Raw genomic sequence first — 27102 nt, forward strand, 5'->3', positions numbered from 1 at the left:
ATGATGCTAAAGCTGAAGCTCCAGTACTTTGGCCACCTCATGCGAAGAATTGACTCATTGGAAAAGACTCTGATGCTGGGAGGGATTGGGGGCAGGAGGAGAAGGAGACGACCGAGGACGAGATGGCTGGATGGCATCACGGACTCGAAGGACGCGAGTCTGAGTGAACTCTGGGAGATGGTGATGGACAGGGAGGCCTGGCGTGCTGTGATTCATGGGGTCGCAAAGAGTTGGACACAATTGAGTGATGGAACCGAGCTGTACTGACTGAACTTATGTATAGTATCACATCATCTGCAAACAGTGACAGTTTGACTTCTTGGATTAAAAGTGGGTTTCTTTTTATTTCTTTTTCTTCTCTGATTGCCATGACTTCCAAAGCTATGTTGAATCAATGTGAAAAATTAATGTGGAAAAAGGGGACATCCTTATCTTGTCTTGTTCCTTATCTTAGACGAAAGCTTTCAGCTTCTTCCCATTGACTGTGATGTAGGTCTGTCATATATGGCCCTTATTATGTTGAGGTAGGTTCCTTCTATGCCCACTTTCTGGATAGTTGTATGTGTGTGTGTGTGTTTTTAATCATTAATGGGTTTGAATTTTGTCAGAAGCCTTTTCTGCATCTATTGAGAAGATCACATGGTTTTTATTATTCAGTTTGCTGATGCGGTATATCACATTGATTGCTTTGTGAATACTGGAAAAATCCTTGCATTCCTGGGATGTATCCTGCTTGAGCGTGATGTGTGATCCTCTTAATGTGTTAATATATTGTTGGATTCAGTTCTTCCCTTGTGGCCAGATGGTAAAGAATCCGTCTGCAGTGCAGGAGACCTGGGTTTGATCCCTTGGTTGAGAAGATACCCTGGAGAAGGGAAAGGCTACCCACTCCAGTATTCTTGCCTGGAGAATTCAAAGTATAGAGGAGCCTATTGGGCTACAGTCCATGGGTTCGCAAAGAACTGGACACGACTGAGTGCCTTTCATTTTCATTTTGGATTCAGTTTGCTTGTATTTTGTTGAGAAGTGTTGTGTCTTATGTTCATCTGTGATACTGACCGGTAATTTTGTTTTTTTTTTTGTGGTATCTTTGTCTGACTTTGGTATCAGTTTAATGGTGGCCTCATAGAATGAGTTTTGGATTGTTCCTTCCTCTGAAATTTTTGGAATAGTTTCAGAAGAATCAGGGTTGGCTCTTCTCTAAATGTTTGATAAAATTTGCCTTTGAAGCCACCTGATCCTGGACTTTTATTTTTTGTTGGGAGATGGTTTTTTTTTTTTTTTTTTAACTTTTAGTCAGTTTCCATTTCAGTGCTCATGACTGGTCTGTTCAAGTTTTCTGTTTCTTCCTGATCCGGAGCGTACTTTTCTAAGACTTTGTTCATGTCTTCCAGGCTGTCTGTTTTATTGGCGTGTAGCTGCTTGTAGTCTTTCGTGATCCTTGGCATTTCTGCAGTGTCCATTGTGATTTCGTCTTCTTTGCTGATTTTATTGATTTGAGTCCTCTCCTTCTTTTCTTGATGAGTCTGGCTGAATGTTTATCAATTTTGTCTCTTTTTAAATATCAGCTTTTAGTTCAGTTGCTTTTTCTGTTGCTTTCTTCATCCCTATTTCTGCTGTGACCTTTATGATGTCTTTCCTTCTACTAACTTTGGGTTTTACTCGTTCTTCTTTCTCTGGATGCTTTCTGTGTAAGTCTAGGTTGTTCATTTGAGGTTTTTCTCACTTCCTGAGGTACGATTGTATTTTCTAAACTTCCCTGTTCAAAGTGCTTACGCTGCATTCATCAATTCTGCATTATTATGCTTTTTGTTTTCCCTTGTTTCTCGGTGTTTTTGTTCCCTCTTTGATTTCTTCACTGATCCTTTGGTTGTTTCACCGTAGTGTTTGGCCTTCTTATGTTTGTGGTTTTTACAGTTTTTTTCTTGTAGTTGATTTCTCCTGGATTGCAGGCAGATTCTTTTACCACAAAGCCACTAAGGAAGTCGTTGTTGGTGATTTTAATCTTACAGTGTTGTGGTTGAAAAAGATTTCGACTTTCTTAAATTCACTGAGGCTTGCTTTGTGGCCAAGCATGTGATCAGTCCTGGAGAATGTTTCATGTGTGCTTGAAGAACGTGTCTTCTCCTTTTGGCTGAAATTCTCTATACATATTGATTGTGTCCATCTGGTCCGAGGTGTCCTTTAGGGCCTGTGCTTACTTACTGATTTTCCGTCTGGATGATCTGTCCGTTGTTGAAAGTGGCACGTTAAAGCCCCCACTGTTATTCTGTGGCTGTATATTTCTCCTTCTGCGGCTGTTAGCATTCACCTTGTGCATTGAGCTGCCCCTGTGGTGCGTGCGTATATATTTACAATGGTTGCATCATCTTCTTGGGTTGATCCCTCAGTCAGCACACAGTGTCCTCTTTGGTTCTTGTAACAGTCTTTATTTGGAAGTCTGTTTTGTCTGTTACGAGTATGCTACTCCAGCTTTCTTTTGACTTACATTTGCAAAGCATGCCTGTTTTTATCCCCTCACTTTTGATGTGTGTCCCTAGATGTGAAGGGGGTCTCTTATAGTCATCACATATATCGGTCCTGTTTTTGTCTCCACTCAGCAAGTCTGTGTCTTTAGGTTGGAGAATTTAATCCATTTACATTTAAGGTAATTATCACCATGTCTATTCTCATTGCCTTTTTGCTAGTTGTTCTGGATTTGTTTTTGAAGCCTTTTTGCTTCCCTTTGTCTTTTGTTCTCTTTCTACTTGATGACTTAGCTTTGGCGCTCGTGTTCCTTTTTCTTTTCTGTTTGCGTACTGTCTATTGTAGGTTTTCGGTTTGTGGTTCCCTTGGGGTTTCGATGTAGCAGTCTGCATATAAACACAATTGCTTGAAGTTGCTGATCTCTTAGTCTTCATTGAGCTTCCAATATGCTGCCTCTATACTGTCTTCTCCCGTTCCTCGTTTTCATGACGTATTTGTGTGTAGATGATTTCCTACCTTTGCTCTGTGTTTGTCTCTACCAAGGAACTTTTCCATTCACACTTTGTTTGCTTCAGGTTGAGGCCTTTTCCTTCTACCTAGAGAGATTCTTTTGTTGCAGAGTTGGTGGCATTCCTTTGGTGCTATTTGTTGTAAAGTTAATCTGGTGGTGCTGAATTTTCTCCGCTTTTGCTTGTTCATAAAGCTTATGATTTCCCCATTGAATCTGAATGAGAGCCTTGCTAAGTAAATTGTCTTGGTTGTAGGTTTTTTTCTTTCATCAATTTAAATATATCATGCCACTCCCTTCTAACCTGAAAAGTTTCTGTTGAGAAATCTTGGAATTCAGTCAGTTCAGAGAATTATTGGAATTCAGTCAGTTCAGTTCAATCACCCAGTCATGTCCGACTCTCCATGACCCCATGAACCACAGCACGCCAGGCCTCTCTGTCCATCACCAACTCCCAGAGTCCAACCAAACCCTTGTCCATCGAGTTGGTGATGCCATCCAACCATCTCATCCTTTGTCATCCCCTTCTCCCACCTTCAATCTTTCCCAGCATCAGGGTCTTTTCAAATGAGTCAGCTCTTTGCATCAGGTGGCCAAACTATTGGAGTTTCAGCTTCCAATGAATATTCAGGACTGATCTCCTTTAGGATGGACTGGTTGGATCTCCTTGTAGTCCAAGGGACTCTCAAGAGTCTTCTCCAACACCACAGTTCAAAAGCATTAGTTTTTGGCTCTCTTTCTTTATAGTCCAACGCTCATATCCATACATGGCCACTGGAAAAACTGGAATTCTCTGGGATGTAATTTGTTGCCTTTCTCGCGTTGCTTTTTCCTTTGTCTGTAACTTATCAGTTTTCTTGCTGAGTCTTGGTATGTGCCTCCTTTCGATTTATCCTGCCTGGGACTCTGTGTTTCCTGGAGTTTGGCGACCATTTCCTTTCCCATAGTAGGAAAGTTTTTGAGTAGTGTCTCTTAAAATGTTTTCTCAGGTTGTTTTTCTCTTTATTCTCTTTCTGGGACCCTTATTATGCAGATGTTGGTTCATTTAATGTCCCAGTGGTCTCTTAGGCTATGCTTGTATCTCTTACCTTTTTTCCTTCTGTTCTGCAGCGGCGGTTTCCACCATGCTGTCTTCAGCTCACACATCCACTTTTCTGTCTCAATTACTCTGCTGTTGATCCCTTCCAGGGTATTTTTCGTTTCAGTCACTGCATTGCTCATCTCCGTTTGTTTGCTCTTTAGTTCCCTACATCTTTGTTATATGTTTCTCTCACATTTTTGATCCTTGCCACTGTTTTTCCCCCGAGATCCTGGATCGTCTTCACAATCATCACTCTGAATTCTTTTTCAGGTAGATTGTCTGTCTCACTTAGTTGTTCCACTGACATTATATCTCATTCCTTCATCTGGGACATAATTTTTGCTGTCTCTTTTTGTCTGATTTTCTTTGATTGTGATTTCCATTCTGCAGGCTGTAGGACTGTGGTTTTTCTTGCTTTTGCTGTCTACTCCTTGGTGGATGAAGCTGTCTAAGAGGCTTGTGCCCACTAAGAGGGACTGGCTCCTGCCCGCTGATGAGTGGAGTTGGTCCTTGTCCCTCTGATGGGCAGGCCCATGTCAAATGTTGTGTTTACTGGGCAGCTGTGTGCTTGGCAAGACTTTACCCAGCCTGTCTGCTGATGAGTAGGGCTGTGTTCCTGTCTTGTCAGCTGTCTGGCCAGAAGGATCCCAGCACTGGCGCCTACAGCTATTGGGTGGGGCAGGTCTTGATGAGAAAATGTGGTCTCTAGGAGGACTCAGTACCATGTGTGTCCCCCAGGACTACTGCGGCCAGTGTTCTCATCCTTACAGTGAGCCACAGATGCCCCTGCCTCCTCAGGAAACCCCCCATTGTTAGCTGCTAGGCCTGTCCCAGATTACTAGGAGGTCCCTGCTTTCCCCCTGCATCTAGATGCTTATGAGACCTTCGTGTGTCTCCAGGTGTGGAGCTTCTGTTTCCTCCAATCCTGTGGAATTCCTGTGATTAAACCCTGCTGGCCTTCAAAGCCAGATTTTCTGGGAGCTCCTTCTCCTCCCATGCCAGACCCGCAGGGGCTCAGAACTCTCACTTCTGTGGGAGAACTTTTCTGGTATAGTTTCCAGCTTGTGGGTTGTCCACCTGGTATGTATGGGGTGGTCTCTTTGTCTTTGGATATAGGGTATCTTTTCTGGTAGGTTCCAGCTATTCCAGCTTTCGTTGTTGCTGCTGATGGATGTTCAGCTTTTAGTTATCATTATGGTGTTTTTGTAACAGGAGATGAGTTCACCTCCTTCTGCTCCAACGTCTTGTCTCTGCCCTCACCTGTGATCACACATACAGCATATTTAATGTGTGTGTGTTTAGGCACACCATTATCATTATAGTATACCACCCTGAAAAGAGTTAGCCTAGAATTTCTATTCATTCTACCACACATCCAAAATCTATCTCAAATTTTCTCCTCATCTCTATCTCTATTTTTAACTCCTTTGAAGTTCAGGAGTTGCCAAGACTACCCTCACTTCTGAAACTACCTGGGAGTTTGGAAGTCCCCAAGAAAACCCTCAGGTTTCATGATTTGTGGGAGAATTCACAGAACTCAGCACATCCAGTTTACTCACGTTATGGTTTAAAATAGCAAAAGGATTAAAATCAGCTAGGGAAGTGATGCGCAGGGCAGAGCTCAGAAGGGTTCCAAGCACAGAGCTAGCCATTGTCCTTTCCCAGGGGAGTTATATGGATAGCACTTCCTTCTCCTAGGAACAGTGTATGACAATTTGCATATTGTCACCCATGGAAGGTCACCAGGCTTTGGTACCCACAGTTTTTATTGAAATTTAGTTACGTACACGTGGCAGTCCCCAGGCTCTGACCCTTCCAAAGGCCAAGTTGATAACAATAGCCTAAAGCTCCCAGGTTAACAAAAACATACTTATCTGACAGGACATTCCAAGGTATCAGAAGTGACCTCCCAGAAGCCAAGGGGAGAGATCATTGTCCAACTTTACAAACCTCAAGTCTGTGCAGCTGCCACTTCGCTTATGGATTGACTTTGTTGTTGTTTAGTCTCTGAGTCATGTCCGACTCACTTGTGACCCCATGGACTATAGTGTGCCAGGCTCGTCTCTCCGTGGGATTTGCCAGGCAACAGTACTGGAGTGGGTTGCTATTTCCTTCTCCAGAGGATCATCCCTACCCAGGGACTGAACCCGTGCCTCTTGCACTGCAGGCAGATTCTTTACTACTGAGCCGTGAGGGGAGCCCATAGGTTAACTGCAAAAAGGTGAAAACTAACCGCCTTCCTTGTACTCCTTCTTTCCACCAAGAAGCCAAAGAGGTTTTGTAAACCATGAAGTGGGTCAGTTCCCTTTTTGCCCTTAAATTCTTTATTAGCTTTTTATTACACTGAGAATTAAATGCAGGCTCCTTTCCGTGGCTTACAAATTGTCCGCAATCACTGAGAGTGTGCCTCTGCAAAGGGTGTGCCTGCCTGGCCTGTCTTGTCCGATGCAACCTCGGGCACCTCGTCCTCCTCCATTCTGGCCTTTCTTCTGCTTCTCTGAACTTTCAAGCTGTCCCAAGTCTGCAGGTTTTGCACTTTCTGTCGCTTCCGCTGGGAACACTTTCCGCCAGCTGCTTGGATGGATAGCTCTTCTTTCTTTATTCCATCACATTTCAGCTTGAATATTGTGTCCTCATGGAGCTCTTTCTCGCACTCGGACAGGAGTAGTTCTCTTCTCCTGGTCATTGTTGGTCTCATTAGCATCTATTATTTTTACAATAATATTGTTCTGTTTATTTTGTTAGTATCTGTCTTTCTCCACTAGAACTGAGTGTCCCTAGAGCGGTAGCATTGTCTTTATCTTTGGTACAGAATTAACACGTAGCGTTGACTCAGTAAGTACAGATTAAACAAATGGCTGGCTTACTCTCTGGTTCTTCCATTGTGTCTTGGCATTGATCTAGCTCCTTCCACGCTAAATGGCATTTTATAAAGACAATGTTTTAAACTAGATCTTGCATTCAGTTTTCCCTACAGTGATATGTTTGATTCTGTGGTGCCAAGTTATATTTGTCAAAATTTCAAAGGCTGTATTCTTTTATAATCATTCATATGAGTAGGAATATTCATATTTCATATTCATTGAATATGTGAGATATAAATATCTAGACTGCAGTTAAAGGCTTCCAAAGATTTCAAACACTGAAATAAAGCATTGCTACAAAGAAAGGTTCATAAAATATTGGTTTTCCAATGGTATAATTTCTCAGTTTTTCAAGGTTTATTAAGAATTTTGTTTTGCTTCAGTTTGATTTCCTAGCATACTGTCTGCTTAGCTGCAGACAGAGACACATTTTCTCTCAGTACATTTAAGGCAACATCTTTGATAGCTGCCACAGGGTCACTCAAAGCAGAACAGAAAAGTGCCCTGTGTTGCGGTCTTGTCCTTGGATGAGAAGTTTCAGAGCAGGCATGCTTCTCAGCCAGTGTCTAAATGTCCGTGTGAGAGCGCATTCTGCTCTTCATGACAGCTGTGGCAATCCTGTCTTGATAAGAACTTTTTCCTTCATTAACTGCCAGTCAGTTGGATGTCACAGATTCTCCCTACAAATATCGATAAGCAACACTTCACTGTCGTTTAAATCAACAGGTGAACAGCTTACTTTTAAAGTCATCGTTGGCATTTGAAAACTGAGTTTTGAGAACACAGTTATCAGAATGTATTTTATGGTTTGTCGCTGCGGAAACACACCATATTCAGTTCAGAGATTTTAAGGTTCTAAAACATTGTTTCTCAAAAAACAATAATTTAAAATGTGTGAAGGAAGGTAATCTGCGTGTGTTTCTGTCGATCACAGTGCTAAATGTAAAGAATCTAGGAGTTTAGAAGTGAATTTATAAATGGGTTAAAATCTACAGCATACTTTATCATCTTGCTAAAAACCTGCTTTTTTATTTCTGAGGTTTACACTTCCAGAATTATTCATTAAAAGCTCATAATTGTTTCTCTACTTACATTGAGTTCAGGCCTTATTTTTATGCTAATGACTCACAAATCCATAATTTCAATTCTGTTCTTTTACTTGAATTATAGCTCTGTTTTTACAACAAGCTACAGAACACTGAATATCAGATTCCCCTCACCCATCATCATGCCGCATTAATTTATCTCCTTTCTCTCCAAGCTGGCCTTTCTCTATAATCTAACTTCTGCAACTGGTTTCACTGTTGTTTGTCTCCTGAGTGTGAACACGTACATGTCCTACTCCGTAGCAGAGGACTCTTATGACGCCTGCCCCACGGAGTCTTCGCCCGTTCCTCTGCAGTCTCCTGCTGCTCAGGCCAGCAAAGCCCTGGATGCCCTCGTTAAACTCCCATATTGGCCTCCCAGTTTGCTGCTTGGATAGACATGACATTTCTTAACAGTGTGAGAATTTCTTTGGTATGATAAATAAAGGACAGAAACCGTATGGACCTAACAGAAGCAGAAGATATTAAGAAGAGGTGGCAAGAATACACAGAAGAACTGTACAAAAAAGATCTTCACGACTCAGATAATCATGATGGTGTGATCACTCACCTAGAGTCAGACATCCTGGAATGCAAAGTCAAGTGGGCCTTAGGAAGCATCACTATGAACAAAGCTAGTGGAGGTGATGGAATCCAGCTGAGCTATTTCAAATCCTGAAAGATGATGCTGTGAAAGTGCTGCACTCAATATGCCAGAAAACTTGGAAAACTCATCAATGGCCATAGGACTGGAAAAGGTCAGTTTTCATTCCAATCCCAAAGAAAGGCAATGAATGTTCAAACTACAACACAATTATACCCATCTCACATGCTAACAAAGTAATGCTCAAAACTCACCATGCTAGGCTTCAACAGTATGTGAACCATGAACTTCCAGATGTTCAAGCTGGATTTAGAAAAGGCAGAGGAACCAGAGATCAAATTGCCAACATCCATCGAAAGAACAAGAGAGTTCCAGAAAAATATCTGCTTCTGCTTTATTGACTACGCCAAAGCATTTGACTGTGTGGGTCACAATAAACTATGGAAAATTCTTCAAGAGATGGGAATACCATACCACCTGACCTGCCTCCTGAGAAATCTGTATGCAGGTCAAGAAGCAACAATTAGAACTGGAGATGCAACAACAGACTGTTTCCAAATCAGGAAAAGAGTACATCAAGGCTGAATATTGTCACCCTGCTCATTTAACTTATATGCAGAGTACATCATGCGAAATGCTAGGCTGGATGAAGCCCAAGCTGGACTCAAGATTGCCAGGAGAAATATCAATAAAGTGAAGAGGAAAGTGAAGGAGGAACTAAGGAGCCTCCTGATGAAAGTGAAAGAGGAGAGTGAAAAAGATTGCATGGTTGGATGGCACCATCAACTCAGTGGACATGAGTTTGCACACACTGGGAGACAGTGAAGGACAGGAAGCCTAGGCATGCTGCAGTCCATGGGGTCACAAAGAGTCAGAAATGACTCAGCGACTGAACAGCCACAGCATCACACTGCTAATGAGAGCCGGATGAAGACTAGAATAGTCTTAATCCATGAAGCATGGCCTCTCCAACCCAGAAAAGTCCTTTTCTTTACAATCTCGCCTTCTGTTCCATTCACAGGAGAGGAAGGTGCAGTAGAAGGTAAGAGAACATAGAAAAGGAATGAGTTTAGAAATAAGAGGAGGAAGGCTCTATCTTTTAGATAGATCTAAAATTGATATTTGAGAAGAGAGTGGAAGTTGCAATCAAGAGGCTAAGTTAAGCAGCAAATTCTTCTGAAAATACAGTTTTCCCCTTATAAGATTTTTGCCAATTAAAATCAGTGTACTGCAATAGTTGATATTATATATGGGAAGTCATGTCTGTAAGATAGTAGAACAGAAGTTCCTTGGCCTTCATCCTCTCACAGAAAAAAATAACTTGGCAAACATCCATGACCAAAAGCACCTTTGGGAGGACCTTGGAACCCAAGTAATAGGTTGTAAAACACAAATGCAACCCAAGACTCAGGAGAGCCTCTTCAAGAAGGCAGGCTGGACTTAGGTGGCCAGCCTGTCAACAGTGGTCTAACTGTGGACCTAGAAGCTCCACTGTCTTCCTGTGAACTCAGCTCCTCCCCTGCTTGTCTGCAGTCCTGCTGCTAGCCCCACCGACCAGAGGACTTGAGAGGACCCATGTTTGCTGTGCCCTGAGTCCCGGGCCCACTGACTGAGGGCTGACCGTGAATCCTGAAGCATCTCTGAGACCTGGTTCTAGCCTCATTCTACCATGGTTCAGAAGCAGTTCTGTGCACCCAGGAAACCACCCAGGGACCTGGCAGGAGCATGCACACAGACCTAGAGGAGCTAAATCCTTCTGTACTCGATAACAGGCCTGAGAGCTGTGGACCCAGCCATGGTCCCATGACCAGCTCCAGCTCTGTTCCACACAGTCCTGGAGATGCTTCCTCCCATTCAGGGACCCGCAGGAGCCAAGCCCAGTTAGGTCCCCAGTAACAGGTCAACTGACCCCAAGTGGAGAGGGAGCTGTGAGAAGAGAGGGGGATAGAGAGGATCTTAAATGGAACTACCATAGAGAGCTCATATGAGAAATGGGTAAGGTTAAAAACCAAAAGATAAATGAGTCAGATTAAACGGTAGACATTTGAGCAAAAGACTAATGCTGTATCTGCTCAATGAGCTCTTATGTTTCAGTTCAGTCACCCAGTCATGTCCGACTCTTTGTGACCCCGTGGACTGCAGCACGCCAGGCCTCCCTGTCCATCACCAACCCCTAGAGCTTGCTAAAACTCGTGTCCATTGAGTTGGTGATGCCATCCAACCATCTCATCCTCTGTCATCCCCTTTTCCTGCTGCCCCCAATCCCTCCCAGCATCAGAGTCTTTTCCAAAGAGTCCACTCTTCACATGAGGTGGCCAAAGTATTGGAGTTTCAGCTTCAGCATCAGTCCTTCCAAAGAACACCCAGGACTGATCTCTTTTAGGATGGACTGGTTGGATCTCCCTGTAGTCCAAGGGACTCTCAAGAGTCTTCTCCCACACCACAGTTCAAAAGCATCAATTCTTCAGCACTCAGCTTTCTTTATAGTCCAACTCTCACATCCATACATGACCACTGGAAAAATCATAGCCTTGACTAGACGGACCTTTGTTGGCAAAGTAATGTCTCTACTTTTTAATATACTATTTAGGTTGGTCATAACTTTTCTTCCAAGGAGTAAGCATCTTTCATTGTTTCCATTGTTTCCCTATCTATTTGCCATGAGGTGATGGGACTGGATGCCATGATCTTAGTTTTCTGAACGTTGAGCTTTAAGCCAACTTTTTCACTCTCCTCTCTCACTTTCATCAAGAAGCTCCTTAACTTTCTGCCATTAGAGCGGTATCATCTACATATCTGAGGTTATTTATATTTCTCCCATCAGTCTTGATTCCAGCTTGTGATTCATCCAGCCCAGTATTTCATACTCTGCATATAAGTTAAGTTGCATGGTGACAATATACACCCTGTGTATGATGCTACAGGAATTTTTATCCAAATTGAGGCTCATATGTTACGTTCCCTTCTATTATTCTAAGTATGATATAATCCTCATAGCAGGATTGTAATGAGTAACTAGAATATGGACACATACTCCCAGGTATTCTATTTATAATAACAGTAATAATTTTTATTAACCTGGTTATGAAATCCAGATTGAATTAGGAAAAGTTGAAGATTATGACTTTTCAGTGTGTTTATCTCTTTAGATTGATGATTTCAGAGTCAGACTAGCTCTCACCAGAATACCTTCCATCTCTCTTTCTGAACCTTTTCTTCCTCCTACTCCCCTTTCTTTCTTCACGTATAGTGAATACCCTCATGGTGCTCTTTGGCTAACTTAAGCTCATATACCACTTGAGACATGCATTATTCTCTAAATTTATTTATCCCATCACTATCTAAATTAGAGTTCTCTTTTCTTGAATAGTATTGCATAGCAATATATCATCTAGGTAAGATATAATTAAGATAAAGAGAAACTTCGTCCTCTTTTCTGTAAGAGAAAGTGCATATTTTAAAAGTAGAACTTGGTAACTCATTTAAATTGCTAATTGGTATATAATTTTTAGAAGGAGAAGTGTATTAGACTTTTAAAAAACCTCTTCTGAATTAATTACTCCCTTCCCCTATTTCATTTGATTTATGTATCTATTATTTAAAAAAATCTCCCAGCTTATAATTACATCAGTAGCTCTTGTGTGCTTTTCATATTATTTTTAAAGCTTTTTTCTTGATTCAGATGCCATATTTCATGGAGTTTGATCATTTTTATAACAGGCAGGATTTTTCTCCTATTTCACTGATTTATTATAAAAATTCACCATGGTGGTCTGTGTTTATATTGCCTTAAACAAATTCCTCTTGATTTGAATTCCAAAAGTGTGTTTATAGTACATAGTTAAGAGTTTATCTTTTAACTTTTTAATTTATGAGGTATAATATTAGTTAGGTGTAAGTAACTTTTCATATGGTTAGAAGTTTTTAAATCATCTGTGAGATGTTCTAAAATTAAAGGAGTAAAAGTAATCATGGGTAAAAAAAAATTCCAAAGCTCAGAATTTAAAACTTTAAAATATTAGTAAAGTCAAGTGTCCTCCTTTTTCACAATAACATACATTAGTAAGATGAATAAAATATCTTCCCCCCAAAATGTTTCTTTTTAAACAGGTGATCAAGTGAGATGGGCTGGACGCTATGGCCTACTGTACAACCTGGTGAAAATGTCATGGGAACTTCGGGGAGATAAAGAGCAGGATGGACTTAGGAACAAAATATGGCAAATGTTACAGAAAACAAAAGATCGTGAGAAAGATGGGCGAATCTGTAACGCAGTAAATATCGCTCAGGTAAGGTAATGCGCTGGGTAATCAGTAGGAAATTTTATCATCAGGAAGCATTTGTCCTCTATCTCTGAATATCCACATCAGTGTGTATCAGTGATTCACAATTGAGAACACAATTTTAAAAATTTAATACTGACCTAATTTTAGTTAAAGAAGAGAGTTGGCAGTCTTCTGATTAAGCAGCTTCAAGAAGAGTTAATTTTGGGGAAGGGAAGAGTAATTGTTCTGCTTTGGGCTTGTGACTTCAAGACGCATCTCTGACTAGGCTGCCTGTACATTTTAATTTGTCGAGGTTAGCCTGGGTTATGCCTAATTTTCCAGCTTTCTTATTAGTAGTGGATTAATCTGTTCTTAAAAGTGTCTCAATCTGGATAATAAATTATTTAGTTATCTTAATTTATAAGTTTACCTTTCCAGCATCAGACAATATAAGTCACAAATTTGGACTCACTACATCTAATGTCTTTTTCTTTAAAGTTAAAAATATGTTTTACAAATTCTTGGTTTTTCCATTCTGTTTGAATATATATGTAAAATCATTTTGAAACTAGCTATCCATTCTTCATAAAATACGAATATGATTTTCCAGTGATTTTTTTAATCCATGTGATACCTATGATATTTCAAAACTCCATCCAATTTTTCCCTCTCTTCATGTCTTATTTTGAAACAGGTTAATTTGTTATCCTAAAGTATACTGTTTTTCTGTCCCTGAAAGTTCTGGCTCTTTGTAGCTTTCACAGATGCAATTATCCTAACACTGTTAACATCCTGTTTTCTAATAGTTAAGGGTGTGTTGATGTTAACAAGAAGAGCAAATAATGGTTCACTCTGCATAACTGGTCGTCCAAGTGTATGGGTAGGCCATTATTGCAACACAGAATATCTACCCTTCAGATCCTCCGTGGAAAACAAAACCTTAAACTCTTTGTTTTTGAATTATATATCTGATTTGGAGTAATGATCTTTATGGAGGACAATATGAAAACATGTAGTCCATTCTTTTCTCTAGATTTCTAATTTTTTTGTTTGTTTGTTTGAGGAAAAAGACAATCAAATTGTTGCCCTTTTAAACTACATTGTTTTGGATTTCATGGATTTGCTTTTATGCAGTTTCCTTCAGCTTTTCCTTGCTTTTGGAGTGAGGAACACTGAAAAAAGAGAAGAAAAACAAAGAAAATTATTGTACCTATTATAGTGATGACCACTGTATCACCCAGTATTCTCTTTACTGCGTTATAGGAAATAAATCCTCCATGTGCTCTCTGAACCTTATTATTGATTTTATTTTGTATAAGCTACTTGCTGAAGCTTAAAAAAATAGTCAAATTTTCAGGCATTTTCTAAGAGAAATAGAAGATGATTAATTCATCTTGTTCGGTCTTATTATTTTCTTTTTTTCCTGCTTCCATGATTCTTTCAATTATTTATGTTATTATCTGGTTTTGTACCTTTTTTCATATGCCATTTCATATCTCAAGTGGATTATATTATAACTACATAAATAAGCTAACTCAAATTTGTCATTTCTATAATTAGAATTCTATTTATATGCCTGTTTTCAAGGCCAATCACTCAATGTAAGATAGCTTCTTTCTTCAAAATTTTACTAAATTTCTATAGATAATTACATTTGAAATTCATGTCGGTTAATCAGACATGGCAAACATTCTTTAGATGCTAGATCCAAGTGAAGACCCTATTACCCAGCAGTCAGTTCTGAGAATAAAGGAGTAAACAAAGGCTTAGCCACTAGATGTGCTAATTAGTTTTCGATGCTTAGTGAGACTTCCAGGGATGCTTTCATTCATTTTAAATAGTCAGTGTGTGAGGAAGGCAAGTTTTCCTTACAGAAAAATCTAAATTAAAAATTTGTAAAAGCAGTTATATCAATTTATGTCTAATACATATTTAATATAAAACAAGCTTAATTTGTATTAGGTAGTCTAACAAAAGGTATAATTTACTATAGACCTGTTTCACATATAGGTTAAATAGAGAGAGCTAGACATATTTGAATTATTAAACAATATAAGTAATGATATAAATGATAAATTAGAAAATATCTAGTTGGTTGAATATCACTTAATTTAGTTTGATTCTTTTATTTAATATTGAAATATATGAGTATATAAAGTGAGAAATTATATAAAAGTCCAGTTTTCATTCCAATTCCAAAGAAAGGCAAGGCCAAAGAATGCTCAAACTACTGAACAGTTGCACTCATCTCACATGCTAGTAAAGTAATGCTCAAAATTCTCCAAGCCAGACTTCAGCAATACATGAACCGTGAACTCCCTGATGTTCAACCTGGTTTTAGAAAAGTCAGAGGAACCAGAGATCAAATTGCCAACATCCACTGGATCATGGAAAAAGCAAGGGAGTTCCAGAAAAACATCTACTTCTGCTTTATTGACTATGCCAAAGCCTTTGACTGTGTGGATCACAATAAACTGTGGAAAATTCTTCCAGAGATGGGAATACCAGACTACCTAACCTGCCTCTTGAGAAATCTGTATGCAAGTCAGGAAGCAACAGTTAGAACTGGACTTGGAACAACAGGCTGGTTCCAAATAGGAAAAGGAGCACGTCAAGGCTGTATATTGTCACCCTGCTTGTTTAACGTATATGCAGAGTACATCATGAGAAACGCTGGGCTGGAAAAAACACAAGTTGGAATCAGGATTGCCAGGAGAAATATAAATAACCTCAGATATGCAGATGACACCACCCTTATGGCAGAAAGTGAAGAGGAACTCAAAAGCCTCTTGATGAAAGTGAAAGAGGAGAGTGAAAAAGTTGGCTTAAAGCTCAACATTCAGAAAACGAAGATCATGGCATCTGGTCCCATCACTTCATAGGAAATAGATGGGGAAACAGTGGAAACAGTGTCAGACTTTAATAGTATTTTGGGGGGCTCCAAAATCACTGCAGATGGTGACTGTAGCCATGCAGTTAAAAGATGCTTACTCCTTGGAAGAAAAGTTATGACCAACCTAGATAGTACATTCAAAAGCAGAGACAATACTTTGCTGTCTAAGGTCCGCCTAGTCAAGGCTATGGTTTTCCCAGTGGTCATGTATGGATGTGAGAGTTGGACTATGAAGAAGGCTGAGCACCAAAGAATTGATGCTTTTGAACTGTGGTGTTGCAGAAGACTCTTGAGAGTCCCTTGGACTGCAAGGAGATCCAACCAGTCCCTTCTGAAGGAGATCAAGCCTGGGATTTCTTTGGAAGGAATGATGCTGAAGCTGAAGCTCCAGTACTTTGGCCACCTCATGTGAAGAGTTGACACATTGGAAAAGACTCTGATGCTGGGAGGGATTGAGGGCAGGAGGAGAAGGGGACGACCAAGGATGAGATGGCTGGATGGCATCACGGACTCGATGGACGTGAGTCTGAGTGAACTCCGGGAGTTGGTGATGGACAGGGAGGCCTGGCGTGCTGCGATTCATGGGGTCGCAAAGTCGGACATGACTGAGCGACTGAACTGAACTGAATGTTATATGAGTAGAGATTTGAAAAATGCTTATATGTTGGTGCTTGCCCTTTCTTTTTTTCTGGGACCCTGTAACTGATATGTAAATAAGTCAGAGTTAACCAGGTAGATGAGAGACAACGTGGCAGAGAGACAAGCCATCCTAGTTTTCCAGCGTCCCCATCTCAAAACTAGCTGGTCCCTGGCCAGCTGAATTTTCCAGTAGTCACGTATGGATGTGAGAGTTGGACCATAAAGAAGAGTGAGCACCAAGGTACAGATGCTTTCAAACTATGGTGTTAGTGAAGATTCTTGAGAGTCCCTTGGACTGCACGGAGATCAAACAACTGAATCCTAAAGGAAATCAGTCCTGAATGTTCATCGGAAGGACTGATGCTGAAGCTGAAGCTCCAGTTCTTTGGGCCACCTGATGTGAAGAGCCAACTCACTGGAAAAGACCCTGATGCTGGGAAAGATTGAAGGCAGGAAGAAAAGGGGATGACAAGGACGAGATGGTTGAATGATGTCATCAACTCCATGGACATGAGTCTGAGCAAACTCTGGGAGACGGTGAACGAGGGGAAACCTGACGTGCTGCGGTCCATGGGGTTGCAAAGAGTCGAACACCGCTGAGCGACTGAACAACAACCTGACCTGACAACGGATCACAGACACATACACGAGAGCAGAAGACGCATTCTGCCGTGCCCAGCTCTGTATGTTGACCTTGGCACCGTGGAACTAAGCGAATGTTCGTGTTCAGCCTTTATGTTTCGGAGTTGTTGTTCTTGTTGTTTTAATGTAGTAGTTTTAATTAATAGTTTTCTAATTGACCACTAAATAAATGAGACTTTCAGTTTAGTTCAGTCGCTCAGTCGTGCCCGAATCTCTGCGATCCCATGAATCGCAGCACGCCAGGCCTCCCTGTCCATCACCAACTCCCGGAGTTCACCCAAACTCACGTCCACCGAGTCCGTGATGCCATCCAGCCATCTCATCCTTGGTCATCCCCTTCTCCTCCTGCCCTCAATCCCTCCCAGCATCAGAGTCTTTTCCAAAGAGTCAACTCTTCGCATGAGATGGCCAAAGTACTGGAGTTTCAGCTTTAGCATCATTCCTTCCTAAGAAATCCCAGGGTTGATCTCTTCAGAAGGGACTGGTTGGATCTCCTTGCAGTCCAGGGGACTCTCAAGAGTCTTCTCCAACACCACAGTTCAAACGCATCAATTCTTTGGCGCTCAGCCTTCTTCACAGTCCAACTCTCACATCCATACATGACCACAGGAAAAACCATAGCCTTGACTAGACGGACCTTAGTCGGCAAAGTAATATCTCTGCTTTTGAATATGCTATCTAGGTTGATTATAACTTTTCTTCCAAGGAGTAAGCGTCTTTTAATTGCATGGCTGCAGTCACCATCTGCAGTGATTTTGGAGCCCCAAAATAAAGTCTGACCCTGTTTCCACTGTTTCCCCTTCTATTTCCCATGAAGTGATGAGACCAGATGCCATGATCTTCGTTTTCTGAATGTTGAGCTTTAAGCCAACTTTTTCACTCTCCTCTTTCACTTTCATCAAGAGGCTTTTTAGCTCCTCTTCACTTTCTGCCGTAAAGGTGGTGTCATCTGCATATCTGAGGTTATTGATATTTCTCCTGGCAATCTTGATTCCAGCTTGTGTTTCTTCCAGTCCAGTGTTTCTCATGATGTACTCTGCATAGAAGTTAAATAAGCAGGGTGACAATATACAGCCTTGACGTGCTCCTTTTCCTATTTGGAACCAGCCTGTTGCTCCATGTCCAGTTCTAACTGTTGCTTCCTGACCTGCATACAGACTTCTCAAGAGGCAGGTCAGGTTATCTGGTATGCCCATCTCTTTCAGAATTTTCCACAGTTTATTGTGATCCACACAGTCAAAGGCTTTGGCATAGTCAATAAAGCAAAAATAGATGTTTTTCTGGAACTCTCTTGCTTTTTCGATGATCCAGCAGATGTTGGCAATTTGATCTCTGGTTCCTCTGACTTTGCTAAAACCAGGTTGAACATCAGGGAGTTCACGGTTCACATATTGCTGAAGCCTGGCTTGGAGAATTTTGAGCATTACTTGACTAGCATGTAAAGTTCAGTGAAAATGTTATTTTTTTAATACTCATTTTTTTAGCATTTGATTATTTTGTTTGGCTGCGCTTGGTCTGGCTTGTGGGGTCTACTTGCGCTAAGTGGCTGTTTCATCGCAGCACACGGACTCTCTAGTTGTGGCACGCAGCTTCAGTTGTTGCAGTGTAGAGACTCTCTGGTTGTTTTGCATGGGCTCCAGAACCTGTGGGCTCAGTAGTTGTGGCATGGAGGCTTGGTTTTTCCACGGTGCGTGGAATCTTCGTTCCCCGACCAGGGATGGAACCTGCTTCCCCTGCATTGCAAGACAGATCCTTGATCATTGGACTCCCGGGGAAGTCTCCTTTCATAATTGTTTCTTAAAAGGCACTAGTAATAACAACTAAGGTTTGTTGGGCATTTACTGTGTGCCATGTGCTAAACACTTTACATGTGTTCATTATTTAATCCTCAAAAAAGCCTCATATGATGTATAAGTTGTTATAGTATTGATTTTCTTGGGGATGGTTTTAATAGGCACCTGTAGTACAATGTTACGAACCTCCGTCCATAGTTCATCAGGCACTCTGTCTATCAGATCTAATCACTTGAATCTATTTCTCACTTCCACTGTATATCATAAGGGATTTGATTGAGGTCATACCTGAGTGGTCTAGTGGTTTTCCCTACTTTCTTCAATTTAAGTCTAAATTTGGCAATAAGGAGTTCATGATCTGAGCCACAGTCAGCTCCCAGTCTTGTTTTTGCTGACTGTATAGAGCTTCTCTATCTTCGGCTGCAAAGAATATAATCAAACTGATTTGGGTGACCGTTTGGTGATGTCCATGTGTAGAGTCTTCTCTTGTGTTGTTGGAAGAGGGTGTTTGCTATGACCAGTGCGTTCTCTTGGCAAAACTCTGTTAGTCTTTGCCCTGCTTCATTCCGTACTCAAGGCTAAACTTGCCTGTTACTCTAGGTATCTCTTGATTTCCTACTTTTGCATTCCAGTCCCCTATAATGAAAAGGACATCTTTTTTGGTGTTAATTCTAGAAGATCTTGTAGGTCATCATAGAACTGTTCAACTTCAGCTTCTTCAGCATTACTAGTTGGGGCATAGACTTGGATTACTGTGATATTGAATGGCTTGCCTCGGAAACAAACAGAGATCATTCTCTCGTTTTTGAGATTGCATCAAAGTACTGCATTTCAGACTCTTTTGTTGACTATGATGCCTATCTATTTCTTCTAAGGGATTCTTACCCACAGTAGTAGATATAATGGTCATCTGAGTTAAATTCACCCATTCCAGTCCATTTTAGTTCACTGATTCCTAAAATGTCGACTTTCACTCTTGCCATTGAAAGGTTGTTGCTGAACGAAAAGATGCTGGGATTCTTGGCCTCTGGAGGAGAAGAATTCAATCCAGGGCCAGAGATGAGGCTAGATCGCTCAGAGCTTTTGTGTAATAAAGTTTTATTAAAGTATAAAGGAGATAGAGAAAGCTTCTGACATAGGCATCAGAAGGGGCAGAAAGAGTACCCCCTGCTAGTCTTCAGCTGGATGTTATATCGTCACCAGCAGTCTGTTAATGAGAGAAAGGAATGTCATAAAACTCAGAAAGGCACCAGGGCCCTCACCCATAAGGTGAATTTTGGGGTAATCTTGGCACCAAAACGTTCATCCAGGGCCATAAAATGATTAACTTGAATCTTGTAGAAGGACAGATTAGCATACAAATAGTTTCGTTTACAGAGATTAGGGAAACAATATCTGAGTATAACATTCTGGTTTGTCAAGTAGGTTCTGAGCCATTAGGCAGAACCGACTTGAAGACAGAGTTTGGGGTAAATGCATAGCACATTAGCATAGCTTAAGACAAACATTTTCATGAGAAAAATGCATTGGTTTGAGAATCTCAAGGTTTGAGAATAGTTAACTTCAGGTGAAACCAGGTGTCATATGGCAACACAGTATTTTAAGAGAAACCTCCTTTTAAATTTGTATAGAGAAGAAAAAAATATCATTAGTTTGTTTTCTCCTGCCGCTTAATCGAGATAAAAATGTTTGACACTTGCAGGCTATTTCCTCCAGTTGGAGACCCCCAGCCTTCCTGCATGTTACCTTCTCACCATCTCCTGTTTGACTACTTCCAATTTACCTTGATTCGTGGACCTAACATTCCAGGTTCCTATGCAATATTGGCCACCTATGCTAAAAGTTGACTCATTGGAAAAGATTCTGATGCTGGGAGGGATTGACGGCAGGAGGAGAAGGGGACGACCGAGGATGAGATGACTGGATGGCATCACGGATTTGATGGACGTGAGTCTGAGTGAACTCCAGGAGATGGTGATGGACAGGGAAGCCTGGCGTGGTGCGATTCATGGGGTCACAAAGAGTTGGACACGACTGAGCGACTGAACTGAACTGATGCAATATTGTTCCCTTTACAGCATCTGACTTTACTTCCATCACCAGTCACATCTACAACTGGGTGTTGTTTTCATTTTGACTCAGCTTCTTCATTCTTTCTGGAGCTATTTCTCCACTCTTCTCTGGTAGCATAATGAGTACCTACCAACCTGGGGAATTCATGATAAAAGTTCATGAGAAAAGAGGAGATACAAAAAGAATGAGAAAAGAAGAGAAGTGGGGAAAAAAAGAGTTTATGAGATAAAAAGAGACTTAGGGAGTTCATTAGAAAAAAAGAGAAGTGAAAGGCAAAGGACAAAAGGAAAGATATACCCATCTGAATGCAGAGTTCCAAAGAATAGAAAGGAGAGATAAGAAAGCCTTCCTCAGTGATTAATGCAATGAAATAGAGGAAAACAACAGAATAGGAAAGACTAGAGATCTCTTCAAGAAAATTAGAGATACCAAGGGAATATTTCATGTGAAGATGGGCTCGATAAAGGACAGAAATGGTATGGACCAAACAGAAGCAGAAGATATTAAGAAGAGGTGGCAAGAATACACAGAAGAACCGTACAAAAAAGATCTTCACTACCAAGATAATCACAATGGTGTGATCACTCACCTAGAGCCAGATATCTTGGAATGTGAAGTCAAGTGGGCTTTAGGAAGCATCACTATGAACACACCTAGTGGAGGTGATGGAATTCCAATTAAGCTATTCCAGATCCTAAAAGATGCTGCTGTGAAAGTGCTTCACTCAATATGCCAGCAAATTTGGAAAACTCAGCAGTGGCCACAGGACTGGAAAAGGTCGGTTTTAATTCCAATCCCAAAGAAAGGCAACACCAAAGATTGTTCAAACTACTGCACAATTACACTCATCTCACATGCTAGCAAAGTAATACTTAAAGTTCTCCAAGCCAGGCTTCAACAGTACATGAAATGAGAACTTCCAGATGTTCAAGCTGGATTTAGATAAGGCAGAGGAACCAGAAAGCAAATTTGCAACATCTGTTGGATCATCAAAAAAGTGAGAGAGTTCCAGAAAAACATCTATTTCTGCTTTACTGACTATGCCAAAGCCTTTGACTGTGTGGATCACAATAAACTGTGGAAAATTCTGAAAGAGATGGGGATACCAGACCACCTGACCTGCCTCTTGAGAAATCTGTATGCAGGTGGAGAAGCAGCAGTTAGAACCGGACATGGAACAACAGACTGGTTCCTAATTGGGAAAGGAGCGCGTCAAGGCTGTATATTGTCACCCTGCTTATTTAACTTATATGCAGAGTACATCATGGGAAACACCGGTTTGGATGAGGCACAAGCTGGAATCAAGATTTCTGAGACAAATATCAATAACCTGAGATATGCAGATGACACCACCCTTATGGCAAAAAGTGAAGAGGAACTAAAAAGCCTCTTGATGGAAGTGAAAGAGGAGAGTGAAAAAGTTGGCTTAAAGCTCAACATTCAGAAAACGAAGATCATGGCATCTGGTCCCATCACTTCATGAGAAATAGATGGGGAAACAGTGGAAACAGTGTCAGACTCTATTTCTGGGGGGCTCCAAAATCACTGCAGATGGTGACTGCAGCCATAAAATTAAAAGCTTACTCCTGGGAAGGAAAGTTATGACCAACCTAGATAGCATATTCAAAAGCAGACATTACTTTGCCAAGAAAGGTCCATCTAGTCAAGGCTATGGTTTTTCCAGTGGTCATGTATGGATGTGAGAGTTGGACTGTGAAGAAGGCTGAGTGTTAAAGAATTGATGCTTTTGAACTGTGGTGTTGGAGAAGACTCTTGAGAGTCCCTTGGACTGCAAGGAGATCCAACCAGTCCACTCTGAAGGAGATCAGCCCTGGGATTTCTTTGGAAGGAATGATGCTGAAGCTGAAGCTCCAGTACTTTGGCCACCTCATGCGAAGAGTTGACTCATTGGAAAAGACTCTGATGCTGGGAGGGATTGGGGGCAGGAGGAGAAGGGAACGGCAGAAGATGAGATGGCTGGATTTCTTCACCGACTCGATGCATGTGAGTTTGAGCAAACTCCATGAGTTGGTGATGGACAGGAAGGCCTGACGTTGAGATTCATGGGGTCATAAAGAGTCGGACATGACTGAGCAACTGAACTGAATTGAACTGAGTCTCACATTTTAGGTCTAGAGTTCATTTTGAGTTTATTTTGAATAAGGGATAAGAAAATGTTCAAATTTCATTCTTTTAATGCATCTGTCCAGTTTTTCCAACACCGCTTCTTTCAGAGACTGCCTTTTCTCCATTGCATGTTTTTGCTTGCTTTGTTATCAATTAATTGACTATCTATGTGTATGTTTCTTTCTTGGCTCTCTATTCTAGCCATTGATCAGTATGTCTGGTTTTTGTTTTGTTTTGTTTTGTTTTTTGCCATTATTGTATTGCTTTGATTTCTTACGCCAGTTCAATCCCTGGGTCAGGAAGATCTCCTGGAGAAGGGAGTGGCAACCCACTCCAGTGTTCTTGCCCGAGAAATCCTATGGACAGAGGAGCCTGGCAGGCTACAGTCCGTGGGGTCGCAGAGTCTGACATGACTGAGTGACTAACCTTTCTTTAGTATAATCCGAAGTCAGGAAGCATGATACCTCCAGGTTTGTTCTTTTTTCTTAAGATTGCTTTGGCCATTTGGGGTCTCCCATGGTTCTATACAAATTTTGGAATTATTTGTTCTAATTCTGTGAAAAAGATCACTGATATTTTGATAGGTATTGGTTTAAATTTGTAGATTGCTTTGAGTAGGCAGGATGGAAATTTTGACAATATTCTTCCAATCCATTGTCACAGGCTATCTTTCCATGTATTCATATCATGTTTATTAAGTTCCTTCACCAGTGTCTCATAGTTTTTAGAGTATAGGTCTTTTGCCACTTTGGTTAAGTTCATTCATGGCTATTTCATTATTTTGATGTAGTTTTCAATGGGATTATTTTTTTGCTTTCTCTTTCACATAGTCCATTATTAGTGTATAGAAAGCAGCCGATTTGTGTATGTTAATCTTGCAGCCTGCAACTTTACTGAATTCAATTATTAGTTTGAATTGTGTGTGTGTGTACTTTCAGGCTTTTCTGTATATAGTATTGTATTACCTGCAAGTGAGCCAGACACAGCTTAGCAGCTAATCAACAACGCCTGCAAGTAATGAGAGTTTCACTTCTTTCCTGCCAGTCTGGATGCCTTTCACTTATTTTGTCTGATTGCTGTGGCTAAGACTTCTAGCACTATGATAAATAGAAATGGAGAGAGTGGGCGTCCTTGTTACTGATATTAGAGGAAAGGCTTTCTTTTCTTAGCCAGTGAGTATGATGTTAGTTATGGGTTTTCATAAGTGGCCTTTATTTTGCTGAGATATTTTCCCTCTATACCAACTTTGTTGAGAATGTTTATCTTGGATGGGTGTTGAATCGTGTCAGGTGCTTTCCCTGTGTCTACTGAGACGATCACGTGGTTTTTATCCTTCATCTTGTGAATGTGGGGTATCACGTTGATTGAGTTGCTTAAGCTGAACTATACTTGCTTTCCTGGAATAAAATCTCACTTGTTCATGGTGCATGGTCTTTTTTATGTTTGTGGAATTAAGTTTGCCAATATTTTGTTAAGGATTCTTACATCCATATTCCTCAAAGACAGTGACTTGTACTCTCCTTTTTTGTGGTGTCTGGCTCTGATATGAGGTAATGGAGGCCTTGTCGAGTGAATTTGGGAGTGTTCCTTCCTCTTTATTTTTTTCGAATAGTTTGAGGACAGGTATTAACTACCCTTTTCATATTCGGTAGAATTTTCCTGTGAATATGTCTGTTTCTGGAGTTTTTTGGAAGATTTTTGATTCCTGATTCAATTTAATTTCTAATAATCAGTCTGTTCAGATTGTCTATTTCCTCCTGATTTAATCTTGATAGATTATAGGTTATATGTTTCTAAAGGTTTATCCCTTTGTTCTTGGTTATGCAATTTGTTGACATTTAACTATTTATAGTATTCTCCTATGGTTTTTTTCTCATATTATTTGTAACTTCTCCTCTTTCATTTCTTATTTATTTGTATCCTGTCTTTTTTTTTTTTAATGAGCCTAGCTGCAGGTTTATCAATTTTATTTTTCAAAAGAAAATCAGCTCTTGGTTTCCTTGATCTTTCCTGTTGTTTGATTGGTCTATAGTTTATTTATTTTCTTATTACCTTTGTTATTTTATTTCTTCTGCTTCCTCTGGGCTTTGTTCTTTTTCTGATTTGTTTAGACGCGCATTTATTTCAGATTTGTGTTGCTTCACGAAGTAGGCCTTATTGCGAAGCATTTCTCTCTTGGAGGTGCTGTTGCTGTGCCTGCAGGTTTGGGAAAGCTCTGTCTCGGGTCCATTTGTCTGAAGCTCTGCTCTGACTGTCTCTTAGGTTTCTTGGTTGAGCTACTGATTTTTGTTAGCATGTCGGACGCGGACTAGTCTCCACGTGTTTCTGTCTTTCCCATTTTTCTTCTTATAATTGTTTTCTAGTTTCATTTGTTATGGTCAAAAGTGATACTTGATGTAACTTTAATCCTCTAAAATTTGCTGAGACTTGTTTCTAGACCTAGTACATGATCTGCCCGGGAGAGCTTTCCATGCGCACCTGAACCCAGTGCATATTTGACTCTTTTGGATGGAATGTTCTGAAATATCTATATCAAGTTCAACTGGTCTACTATGTCATTTAGGACCAGTGTTTTCTTATTGATTTTCTGCCTGGATCTCTGCCCATTGATGTGCGTGGGATGGCAAGGTTTCTACAACTACTGCTTTGCTAATTTCTCCCTCTGTGTCTGTTAACATTTGCCTTGTATATTTAGGGGCCCGTGTGTTAGGCGCATGCATGGTTACGGATGTTACATCCTCTTGTATCGACCCCCGTGTCATTACATAATGTCCTTTTTAGTCTGTTGTTATAGACTTTGACTCTAAAGTTTACTTTTCTGATATGGTTATTGCTCTCCTAGCTTTCTTTTCGCATCTGTTTGCATGGAACATATTTCCCTGTCCCCACTCTCAGGCTGCATTTGTCTTTAGCTGTAGACTCTCTTCTGGCAACATGTAGCTAGGTCTTTTCTTTTTAATCCAATCAGCTACCTTATGTGCTGTGATTGGAGAATTTAATGCATAGACATGTGAAGTGACTATTGATAGTTATGTACTTGTTGCCATTTTGTTACTTATTTTCTGGTGTCCTCTATCCTTTTTTTAAAACTAGTTTTGTGCCCTTCCAGGAAGAGTGTTCGTTATACCATTTCATCCTAGCCTTTCTGCTTGTTTATTTTGTAGTCACACAGTCTTTAAAGTTACTCCAACGTTTCAGAAGGAGCCCTTCATTATCTCCTTCTAATGTAGGGGGATTTATGTTTTCCTGGGCCATGAAATGGTCTTATAATATTTTAGCAACTTTTATTTCTTTTATACACTTTTCCTGTTGAGCATTTAAGTTGTGTTTCTCTGGATGTGTTTCTATATGTGTATGCTGTGTGCGCGTGTGTGTTTACAGATGCCAAGATATTAATGTTGTTTTATACACTCAATATACTTTTGCTTTACTGATCTATTTACTTGTTTCTTTCCTTACTTTCTCTTCTTGAATTGCTGGCCTTCTATACGGGATTATTTTTCTTTTGCTCAAAGAAAATCCTTTCATATTCTTTTCATGAGCATTGGCTGGTGGCTAATTCTGTCAGTTTTTGCTGACAGAAGGGTTTTATTCAATTTGATTCTAAAGGTTTGTTGGCCAAGAATTCTATTTTGGTATGGATAGGACCGAGTGTCTAACCCATGATGTTTATTCTTTTCCTGTTTAATATTTTTCCTTGCATCATTTTATGACTTTAGTCACCAGACTTTTCTGACTCATTTTTAGCTAGGATATAAGTTTTTTAAATATGTATTTGCATGGCTGTGCCACATGTGGGACCCGTCTTCATTGTGGCGCATGAGGTTTCTGTGGTTGTTGTTGCAGCATGTGGTATCTGGTTCCCTGACCAGGGGTTGTACCCAGGCCCCCTGCAATGGAAGCATGGAGTCTTAACCACTGAACCACCAGGGAAGTCTCAAGGGAATGTAATTTTCATGTCAAGTTACATACTAACATGTCTACACTAGGTTCAGTGCTAACTCCTTTACATTCTCCAAAGCTAATTATTCAAAAGGTCAGAGTGATTGCTGTTCTGCTCAG

General features: G+C 40.6%; 1 protein-coding gene across 1 annotated transcript in view; it reads left to right on the forward strand.

The window, feature by feature from the left end:
- TMEM232 (transmembrane protein 232) overlaps nt 1-27102 on the forward strand; it is a 258845-nt gene that overhangs the window by 101622 nt on the left and 130121 nt on the right. The window contains exon 11 of the mRNA XM_013965812.2: nt 12719-12897. Coding sequence (XP_013821266.2) covers nt 12719-12897 — 179 coding nt within the window. The remainder of the gene's footprint in view (nt 1-12718; nt 12898-27102) is intronic.

Source organism: Capra hircus, chromosome 7 (assembly GCF_001704415.2).
Source record: "Capra hircus breed San Clemente chromosome 7, ASM170441v1, whole genome shotgun sequence".
Classification (NCBI taxonomy): Eukaryota; Metazoa; Chordata; class Mammalia; order Artiodactyla; family Bovidae; genus Capra; species Capra hircus.